Source organism: Zerene cesonia, chromosome 1 (genome assembly GCF_012273895.1).
Source record: "Zerene cesonia ecotype Mississippi chromosome 1, Zerene_cesonia_1.1, whole genome shotgun sequence".
In the NCBI taxonomy this organism is placed as follows: domain Eukaryota; kingdom Metazoa; phylum Arthropoda; class Insecta; order Lepidoptera; family Pieridae; genus Zerene; species Zerene cesonia.
Window position 1 is genome coordinate 3,324,521 of NC_052102.1, and position 11,483 is coordinate 3,336,003.

The 11,483-nt window shown below is 32.7% G+C and overlaps 2 protein-coding genes across 3 annotated transcripts in view; both read left to right on the forward strand.

Annotated features, from left to right (window-relative positions):
- The window catches only part of LOC119840236 (SET domain-containing protein SmydA-8-like), a 10,340-nt gene extending 7,405 nt beyond the window's left edge, over positions 1–2,935 (forward strand). Inside the window, exons 2-3 of one of the 2 annotated variants that reach the window (XM_038366753.1) lie at positions 2,121–2,284; positions 2,648–2,935. In XM_038366753.1, the coding sequence (XP_038222681.1) occupies positions 2,121–2,284; positions 2,648–2,824 (341 nt within the window). In that variant the 3' untranslated portion in view covers positions 2,825–2,935. Of the gene's footprint in view, positions 1–997; positions 1,265–2,120; positions 2,285–2,647 lie in introns of those variants that run through there. The other variant, XR_005288303.1, reaches the window with a different exon arrangement.
- Positions 2,936–4,273: 1,338 nt separating this feature from the next.
- Positions 4,274–5,933, forward strand: LOC119839637 (probable alpha-aspartyl dipeptidase). The gene is made up of 3 exons (XM_038366040.1): positions 4,274–4,662; positions 5,065–5,628; positions 5,706–5,933. Exons 1-3 carry the CDS (start codon positions 4,499–4,501, stop codon positions 5,767–5,769), a joined length of 792 nt encoding a protein of 263 aa, XP_038221968.1. The 5' UTR covers positions 4,274–4,498; the 3' UTR covers positions 5,770–5,933.
- Positions 5,934–11,483: the final 5,550 nt, after the last annotated feature.

Sequence of the window (11,483 nt, forward strand, 5' to 3'; positions counted from 1 at the left end):
CTTCTGTGGGGGTGTGGTACTTCCCCGGTGCGAGCTGGCCCAATTCGTGCCGAAGCGTGCTCGACTACCACATATATACGTAATATTGACACACCTAATGAGTGCAACGTACTTTTATGACAAAATTGGACGAATATGCGTAATGATCTAGATCATTGACCTGTAAACACTTTGACGATTATTAAAGTTGTTTATATACGCATTTATTTTGATGTTTATTTTTATCATCACATAAAAGTTTAAATAACTCAACAGTACGTCAAAAAGTTTTTAGGGCCAAACAAATACTTTAGATCTAGCTTTTTGGCCCGCGGCTTCGCTCGCGTGGACTAGACAATTTTGGCAGTAAGACATCTTTCAACGACTTGTGTAAACTGTCCAGTGGTTTTATACATGATTGACGCACATACAGTTAGACACACAGAAATATATAACTAGCCATTGTTTTAGCTTCTTTACTCGTTATGCAAAACATCCAGACTGCATAGCGATCACTTACACATTAGGTCAATCAGAATTCATTTATGAATAAAAATGCAATTTATTATACACAATTTTTTAGTGACGTTGAATTTAATTTTAAAATTTGAAACTAGGTAATTGACAATTTATTTACAAATTTACTTTTTTAATTAGATAAACGCAGTATAATTTGTCGACTCAGGTAATGATTTTCTAGGTCACAAAACAAATCGCATTTCGACAACAATTACAATATGCAATAATAGCTTAATTTTTAGTTTTATAGCATTAAAATGCTTTATAAATGAGAAATTTTGAAAGAATAGTAAAAATTTCCCATGCAATAATAGTGTTTTTTATACGTTTTGTTCACATTTATAGGCAAAGCTACATTCCATTAAGATAGTAGATTTTTAATGAACATAATTAGTATATAATTAACAGTTCTTTTTTCTAATTGATATTCTTAAACAATAAGAAACAATTCGTAAAATACTTAGGACATTCACATAAAACAAATATTAACAAACATTCGCTCATAGCACTGCGCAATTCCGTGTTTCGTATCGGTATGAAATGTATTATATTATAATGTATAACTGTGTATTATTTTAAAATATGCACATAATGGCATTGCGAGTTCAGTGCATTGCGTCGAACAGTTACTGCGCAACAAGTGAATAAAATCGAGTACGATAATTGCGCGGGAGGCAGTTGTTCGACCGATCGCCGTTGACATGGGCGCCGCTGCAAAAAACGCCCGTCCTCACGTGGTCACCAGGTGGATTGGTTTACCTGTGCCGTTAGTATTACGTGACTAAACCCACATTACATACGAACTAATACGTACATCAAAGAAAAATTGGCAACGTATCGATGCGCGTAGAACTTAATTGCAAACGTTGTGGTAATCATTGAGTAACAGTTTTATTAGTGCATCATGATGTGTTGTTGGATGTCACATGTATTATTCCCTACACGTATATGCACCTGCATTAAACACGAAAGAGATATTTAACATGTTAAATACTGATATGTGTGGGTATGTATATTGCATATAGTTTTGTAATTAAAGGTTCGTTCAAACTTTGCCAACTATTCGTGCTATCTATTTAGGATGCAAAGCGTTGAGAGCATGATGTATTACAATTATAACGCGGTACCGTTTAAAAACTAAAACAAAAGCAAGCTAAATAGGCTACAAGGCTTACGATTTTATACGTCAATACTTAAACTATGGATTTAATATTATCCTAGTACATGAACACAGCTAAAAAAATTAATTATTATTCCAAAACTTAATTTTCTTGAATATTCTAAAATTAATATTAATTAATTATTTTTAGCTTTAAACTCACCCTCTTACTTTACGACTTTTTATTGCAATAGGTATTCTTAAATTTAGTGTGTATTTTTTTTAATGTCCCGCTCGCAATACCAACGTATTCCTCGTTGTAACAAAATCAATCTATTATATAAAAGTAATAAAAATAGATGATTAAATATAAATATAATGAAAATATCTGCGGATTATCATATTTACATATCACTTCTTATTGTTATAACACATGTATTTAATATTAGACGCCACTAACATGCCAATTTTATTTTGTAAAAATACTGAAGTAAATTTTTATAGAATTATAAAAATGTTTCAGAGCTATCGGAAGCTCGCTTGTCGTTGAAAGAGAGCCTTTGCCGCAGCACGCTGCGCACGTTGGCGGCGCTGGGGCTAGGAGACGCCCACTTGCGAGGCCTGTTGCTATACCACCTGCATGCTTCGCTGGCGGAACGCGCCCGACGCTGTCCTGAATTGTATGAAGTAGGTTTCTCTTTTCTGATGTGAAATATTAGTATATCCCGATCCATTAAAGAAAGGAATCTTAAATAACAGAGCATATCATGTTTTCTCGCTTGCACACTTGTGCCTCGTATCTTACTCTTTCTCTTTAAATCTGTCAATGTAACAGAATTTAAAATTTTAACACATATTGTCAGTTTTTATTGTTTCAAGGCTTCTATTAGATACATTATATATTACAATATATAAGAAAACTAGAGGTACATTTATGGGTAGCTCAAGCTCTATGAAAATAAATAAGTACAGAACATATCGATATTTCTACAGCATTGCTATAACTGCACCAGCTACACTTCCAATATTTTTAATTGTTATAAATTTCAGGAACTCAAGATTGAAATTGAGAACACAATCGAACAAGCTTATAACATTCTTCAAGACGATATATCCTCACCCCCAGACTTACAACTCAGACACCAATACCTGGGGCCGGGGTGTGAAAAGCCTCACAAAGAACGATTTGTAATTCTAGATTCAACAAGACCGAATAATATTATTTGAAGTGTGTAAATATAATTAAATTTATGTCGTGGTTTTTTAGACAAAAATAGTTAATGATTTTAATACACTAATTTTTTTATTAATAAATATAGAAAATGTTATTAAATTGCAGTGATTGTTTTATTTCGATTTCTTTAAATTGGAAGTCAAAGTAATCCTTTTTCGATTCGATTAACTACAACTAACTATCGTATATTATAAATTAATAATAAATAGTATCTGTTATATGTCTATAAAGTTCATGTCGGGTTCAATGATTTGCAGGACCTGTCATATAGTCTATATAACTATTTTTCAAAGTGGGTGTAAACGCCCCCTTGTGGGCACTAAGGTCTAGAGACTCACTCTAGATCTTAGCCCTCTAAGATCAAGAGGGGGAGGTAAGAGGACCTTAAAGAAAAATTAGGGAGGCGTTGATGTGTATAAAGGGTCAATGTCCGATTTATAATTTCCATAAATTAATATTTTAAAATTTACTGAAATTAAACTGTCTACTAAATAATTGTTATAGTAATTTTGTTGATCTATCGTTTACACATCTGAATTTATTTTTCCTTTTCCTTACCCTTTCCAATCCTTTCCTTTATTCCTATCGCCAATCCTTTCTTAATCCCTTCCAAAAAATTCGGCAATCCATTTGCAGAGGCGTAAGGTCTGCAATGGACCTTATGCCTCTCTAAATGTTCATGGGCAGTGGTAGCGCTTACCATGAGGCGACCCAGCAGCTCCATTGTTCCATTGTCCGCTCCAAGATTTTGAGCAGTTGGCATCACTGTTTGAAGGGCCTTGAAGGCAGGGCGGGTGCGTTACTCATAAAATAATGTATGAAAGTTCTCTGAGCGCCCATGTTTTGAAACACTCAATTTGAACAATTAACCTAAATATGAATGCAAAAACAACATAATCGCAATCAGATAGTAAACTTCACATTGCTTGCAAAGCTTTGGCACCATTTTATAGTAAAAGAGCGATCGCGCATAATAAAGCTGCGAGGGTTGATCTGCCAAGCTAATTTTTTGCCTTTTACAAATTTGCTTCCTTAATCCTGTATCTTCCTTGTATTTGTGTGTTACGAATGATTTACATGAACAGATATTTTCTTCCAATTCTCTGGAGTATTTCTCTGGAGACTTTCATCTTTTCTTTTATCGCCTTTTCTAAACGTAATAAACTTCTATTATTTTCCTAAAATAAGGAAAAATAACATGTTTAAAAATAAAATCATTAACGAACGTGATAAATCGTTCGTTATCTACCTTGCTATTGGCGCGATTATAAAATGTATCTATAGTGTATTGTATTTTAACGATGTAGATTATGTAGATTCTACACAATCATCGTTGTTAAAATATTTTAATGTCAACTGTCAAATATCATGTCTATGATGTTATGTCTGAACTCTAATCTGTGATATAAAAAATATATGACATAAGCCTGTATCTGTAAATAATGATCAATATGTCATATGGTGGGAAATGGGAATTTCGAAGTAGAATGCTATTTATATTTTTTCCCTTTCGTATGAATAGTGCAATTATTTTAAATCTGGGAAATTTATAAAATCGATATCATATAACATGAAATTTGAATAGATTAAAAAATACTGGATTAAAAAAAGATTCTGATAAAATATACAACTTGTATAGATAATTTGTATTACAGTGTAGATAATTAATGCGGTATTTACAATTATCTCAGCATCTTGTAGTGTGTATACATGGTAAATCACTAAAAGCAATGCAATCCAAGAGGCAAGCTCTTTTACTCTCTTCATCAAATTGCCATGGATATTCTTTATTGGAGTTTGCAAGAGACGAAATATGCAATTTCTTAAAAATGTAAGAACGTATAATTAATTCGCTACGAAAAATAACCTTATTTTTAGGACTGATGTCAGGTGTAGCTTACTTAATCTCTCATTTATTATATTAGAGATGAAGAAGCATTACAGATGCCTGTTTTATTTATTGTATTAGTAGCATAGCTATTTGAATTTAGATCTACTAGCACCTTAGTGTCGATATTTATACAAGGCTCATTGACAGGTCACAATTCTTTTACATTCAAAATAATATGTATTTGGTCCTCCCTAAAGTTGTAAAGTTTTAGTTGTATTTAATTCCATTGTGCCATATTTGCAGTGTTTTATTGAACATACCTCATGCTATAGCTAGCCTGTTTCAAAATTTTAGTAAAAAATTTAAAATGTGCAAAAGTGAACATGAGCATTCTTCTTCTAGGAACAATGTTGAGGAATTAATATTTGTGCCATACGCACAGAATGATTTTGACAGCTATACAAATAAAATCAAGGAGGTTATCAACCCATGGGGATTTTCTGTGAAAGGTTTGCACTCATATGGAGACCCAATAGATGCAATCAAATCTGCTAAAGGTATCTTTATAGGAGGAGGAAATACTTTTCTTTTACTAAGCAGATTATATGAAAAAAAATTAGTACAGTTAATACGAGAAAGAGTAGAGAATGGCAGCTTGGTCTATATGGGAAGTAGTGCAGGAACAAATGTAGCAACAAAAAGTATTCATACAACAAATGACATGCCAATTATTTATCCTCCCAGCTTTGATGGTATTGCTATTGTGCCATTCAATATAAATCCTCATTATATTGATAAAGTTGAGAGTGAAACCCACAAAGGAGAGACCAGAGACCAAAGAATAAGCGAATACATGGAAATGGACCATGCTAATCCAGTGCTTGGATTGAGAGAAGGTTCAATTCTATATGTCAATGGAAACTCACTTATTTTGAAAGGAGTGGCTGGTGCCGTAGTATTCAAAAAGTGAGTATAATATTAATATATAAAATAAAATACATACATATATGTGGAATATTCATTCAACATTATAAATTTTTCAGGAATGAAAAGAAAATCGAGTATGATGTTGGCACAGATGTGTCATTTTTATTAGATAAAAATTAAAATATTTTTCTAATGTGCATAGGTCATATCTATGCAAATACCAGTCGCAACCTAACATAAATGCTAAGAATATAAAGAAAATCACTACAATGTTTTATGAATATGCAGTTTTATGAATAAGTATCAATTCTAACCAATATTTATTAAAATATTTATTCACTGTATACTATTTTTTCTCTTATTTCTCTTAACTAAATCTTGTGCTCAACTGGCAAAGAGTTCATCATAATTTTTTAAAATTAAACAATGTAGAAGATTAACTGTTCCATTCATGATCCAATAACTAAATGTAGTTCGTCAATTGACAATCCAGCACAATTCACTTTTAAAGTCGACCACTGTAAGGGTGACTGCGTCTATGTCAGCCGCTCACTGGGGCTTCCATGAGCAGGGTTCGGGCTGCTTGGAACAGTGATGCTTGTGGGGCGACTCTCGCCTGTCCCATGCGCTCTGCAGCTGGCAGGTGACATAAGTACCTCCGCAGAGCTAAATCACGCCTTGCGCTTAGTCCGCGAGTAATCTCGCAACCCAAACCAAATAACACTTCACGCTGTCGTTTCCTTTTCTCCATTGCTACCTACATTTAAAGAATATAATAACATTAACTAGGCAAAGCAAATATAAAATAAAATGTATCATCCCTATGTAGTTTTATTGGGTATATACTAATTACATACATTATTGCTTAATTAAAGTGGAATATATTAATACAAGATTTTTGGGTGTTTTGTAAATACTTATAAAAATACAAGTATTAAGTAATCACTATTATTTAATGTTTCATGAATTTTTCAGAATTTAATCATAGATGAGGATTGAATGAATACTGCTAGTCCATACTAAGTAATAAGCCATTTAGAAATGCTGTGTAACATACCTGTATTGATGCAACTGGATGAAGATCATTAACATCTGGTATGTTTGAAGCCCTTTCTTGGTCTTCATGTTTACCATTTGTTAATGTAGTCCCATCGCTGGTTGTATGCGTCTCATTTTCTGACTTTCCTGACTCTCCATTATTTTCCAATATTTTCTGTACTTTATCTTTTCCTGCCATATTTATTGATAGACCAAGTCTTGCAAGGACCCTTTCGGGTCGCCACCTATCTCGGGCACCGCCCGTTGGTGGTTTTTGTTCACGACGGTTAACATCAGCCACTAGACTAGCCCAATCGACGCCCAAAGCATCTCCTAGACCTGCTGAAAATACATAACAATAATATTTAATAGTTTAAAAGTAAATAAATGTAAATACTGTGATGCATAGTAACCTACTGGCGATAAAGTTGTAAATTCGCCACGGCAATATCTACAATTGGTTATCTAATAGAATAACATATTCACAATTAAAATATATTATATATTTTTTTTATTAAACTTACTTCGAGTTTTCTCCTCTTCAAGTTCGCCATCCGATATTTCTTCGAAATCCAAATTAGCAACATCATCCTCATCTTTACCGTCTTGTGAATCTTTCTCCTCACAGGCACCATTTGTTTCCTAAAAATTATCAAAATTTTGATTGTATCTTATTGATATTAGAAGCAATATGTACCTAAATATTTGTCATATTTGCAATGTACCTGGGTATTTTCCTTTTCGCCACCCTCAAGTTTTGATTTACTTTCCTCTCCTAACTTTTCTGTTTGGCTATCTTCATCAACAGTTTGATCAAGCATCTGTAAAAATATTCTTTATATGTATATGTATATATATATATATATATATATATATATATATATATATATATATATATATATATATATATATATATATATATATATATATATATATATATATATATATATATATATATATATTTGTACAATAATGGTGACAGTGACCGTAATGTTTTATGCACTATTTTCAATAAATATTTCTATGCTCCAACATCTATATTAAATCTAAATTTTGTACTCATCCGTCCGCGCAAATAACGTAATAAGGGGTATAAATTTTTCTTCTCATATTAAGGTATAGACATCATAATATGTATTCAAAATAAAAATATTACATTTTTCCTAGAACAAGAACTTACATCATCACGTTCCAAAATATCATCAGGATCATCACTAATTTCACTCAAATCATCTGGTATAGGTTTATCGTCCACTTCAGTTTCTTCATGCTGGGCTACTATGGGGGCTTGTGCCGCGATATCTTTCGAAACTTCAGTTTCGTTTCGTGGTCTTCGTTTATTACTATCATTACGTCCATGATCCATCCTCATTCCACGGTTATAATCATCTGTAATGATGCGACACAGGTTTTAAGATATGTACAAATAATATTTTAAACATAAAAGGACAACACATAATTAAGTATACCATGCATACGACTGCGATGAGCGCCTGGATGACCTCGATGGCGCCAGCCTTCAACGTCTTGCTCTTTATCACCCCATTCGCTCATCTGCCAATCATAAAACATATTAATTATAAATTAACATTGAAACATTTAATGCATTAACACAATTTCGTACCAGCATGAGGACTGGGACAGCCAAGGAAAATGTGGGACAGGATTAGGCAGGTAGGTTCTTTTCTTTTTCTATAATCTATTAATTCATTCCAATAAACAGTCTTGTAATATAAAGCAACCTAGAGCCAAAGAGGAAAGATTTGCTTATTAAAATAATTCATGATATAACACACAAATTATAATAAATTACCTGTGACTCATGCATAGGCCAGTGTCGTTCCCGACCCCAATCCCCTGAACCGCGATAGTCATCATTGTCCCATTCTTTATGATGCATATAGCTTCGCTCACGGTCCAATGAACCAGATCGTCTTTCCCAAGAATGGTCACGATGGCGACGATCGTCGTAACCTTTAATATAATCGGAATTGTAAAAAAATAGCACAATAATTCTAAAAAAAGATTATTAAAAGTGAAAATGAAACTCAACCCATATCACCACGAGAATCTCCCATTTGTTCACCATACATTCTGTCATCATCTTCAGGATAACCTCTGGATGGTCCTGGCATATCATAACCTGCATCATAATGTCTATCTCTTCCCTGAATATAACCAGGAGACCTATCACTATCTCGTGGCATACTGCCATAACGATCATCCATTCTATCATAATGTTCCATATTATGTCCATGATCATACTGTCGATCTATATCATAATCGCCTTGTTCCCTATCCATACTATCCATTCTATCTCTTTTGATAGATCTATCTCTTTCAATTCTGTCTTGCTTTCTTCCCCCTCTTTCAGAATGGGAGTCCTGTCTATCTTTAGAATTAGATGGGTTTTTATCAGTTTCAAGTGCCCTATTAGATATGGCTGCTAATGCAGCTAAACGCTCCTCTGGTCGAGGGAGTAACCTTTGCATTGGTTTGTTTGGTTTTTCCAATCCTTTGTCTGACCTTCCGCTACCCAGACCTCGCTCTCTGCCGCGACGCTTATCATCTCTTTTAGCATCCTTATTACGATCTCTGCCTCTATCTTTTCTGTCGTGTCTTTCTTTATCTTCATGTTTTTCTTTTTTTCTTTCTGCAGACCTACGACGCTCGCGATCCCTACTCACTGATCGTTTTTTGTGTCGTTCAACACTGCCTTCTCTTCGTGGTTGTTTTTTAGGTGACACAGGTCTACTTCTTTCCACACTTTCTTTCCGCCTTGGATCTTTTGGATTAGAACCATGCCGACGTGGAGATCGAGATCTACCTTTTTTCGGAGACCTACTACGCGCTCGGACTCGCTCCCGCTCTTTGTCGCGTTCCTTGTCTTTTTCTTTTTCTTTGCCACGGTCCTTCTCCTTATCTCTCTCTCTCGTTGATTGAGGTGATCCACTTCGATTTCGTTCTCTCCTTTGTGGAGATTTACTATGCTTTGAAGTTGTTTTTGATAGTAAAGTTTTAGTTGTTATTGGTGGTGTTCCACCAGACTTTTTACCTGGTGAAAGTGACTTCTTACCAATTGCTTTTTTTGTAACAGTTTTCTTTTTATTCTCCTCATTTTTTTTCTGCAATCTGTCATCTTTTTTGACACTTCCTTTCTTGATTTCAGATTTATCTCTTTTTGCAGGATCAGTTTTAAGTATTTTTTTCTTTGTAGGTATATCACCATCTGATGAGGAACTTGAATTTCTTTTCAATTTCCCTTTCTTTGCTCTTTTTTTTGCATCTCTTGAAAACAGAAATAAAAAGACCATTACTATTTTATACAAAATTTAATAATGAGACAAAACTGAGGTTATTCTGTAACTTCGCTGAATTTACAATAAATACCTAAAACCATACCCAACAGCACCTTAGTAAGGAACAAAGTTAGAACTAGTTGTAGAAATTTGTTACAAAATATTCCTCACAAAGAATGTTTTGAATTTTATGCTTAATTAGTCAACACCTGGTTTAATAATATTTAATTATTTGTTAGAATCTATGACAAAAATCACTACTATTGTCTAAGTTATTAGTAGTTATTATAAATGCGAAATTCTGTTTGCTCTATTTTCACAGCTAATCCACATCATCAATTTAAACTACATTTGAAATTAAAATAGTGTAAGGCCCAGGTTTGAACATGCTCTGCTTCTTATCCATGGTCTTGTCCCAATTACAAGTTCATAACAAATATGAGCGGTTTTACTAGATGTTTATGATTTTATTAATTAATAAAGTTTTTCAATTGATATCATCAAATCTATACCACTATTATAAACCTGAACAGTTTGTTTGTTTGTTTGAATGCGAATCTCAGGAATTACTGGTCCGATTTGAAAAATTCTTTCTGTGTTAGATAGCCCATTTATTGAGGAAGCTAGTTTTTTATAAGAGCATGAAAGAAAAAAGTCATATTGATTTTGCTACTGTGACAGCAGAAAACATATTATTTTTTTATTGTACATTTACAATGAAATTGAAATTTGATTTTTAATTTTTTCACTTCAATCACCTAAGGGGCACCACCTTATAACAGAAAAATTACAAGAAAAGCTGACAATTAAATTTATAAAAAAAAAACCATCAAAGTATTGAGCAAAGCGCAAACCGTCTCGCATTTCATGGAACTGTCTTTTCATACACCTTGGGCTGATATGGTTGTAGTGTCAGTTTGTTACACAAGTGAGTATAAGAGACTCACAAGTCTACACAAAGAGTGTTTTCCATCATAAATACTATGGGGATGTCCTTTTTAAAAGTGGAAGCATTATTCAAATTTAATATAGACAGTTCTGAAGATTTTTATGAAGTACTCAAGGAAATACTTAGTGGTACTACAGTTTAAAATAAATAATAGTTTAAAAAAACTAAAAAACACACTTTTTATAGAAAACTGAACTAAAAAATAGAAAATAAATTTAAATGAATTTAAATTAAGAAAATAGTGTTAAAAATTTCAATGAATATTTTCACGCTTCATCACGCTTTTTTTTAAATAAAATATTTTTTTTTACTCAAACTATTATTAATTAATATTCATTGAAATTTTTAACACTATTATCTTAATTTAAATTCATTTAAATTTATTTTCTATTTTTTAGTTCGGTTTTCTATAATACACGTGTTTTTTAGTTTTTCTAAACTATTATTTATTTTCTACTTTTTAGTTTGGATTATTTATAATAGCTTGTTTTTTTAATTTTAAACTATTGCACGACTCGAACCACGAAAACTTTAATTAATTTTCTTACCTTATCGACTATAGATGAAAATTATATAAATTAACAAAAATCATATTTTGCAAATTGAAA

Excerpts from the sequence above, each read along its gene's own strand:
- LOC119839637 (XM_038366040.1), top strand. The coding sequence starts at position 4,499 with ATGCGGTATTTACAATTATCTCAGCATCTTGTAGTGTGTATACATGGT. Across the intron at positions 4,663-5,064 it reads ATATGCAATTTCTTAAAAAT|GAACAATGTTGAGGAATTAA; the intron begins GTAAGAACGTAT and ends TTCTTCTTCTAG. Across the intron at positions 5,629-5,705 it reads GGTGCCGTAGTATTCAAAAA|GAATGAAAAGAAAATCGAGT; the intron begins GTGAGTATAATA and ends TAAATTTTTCAG.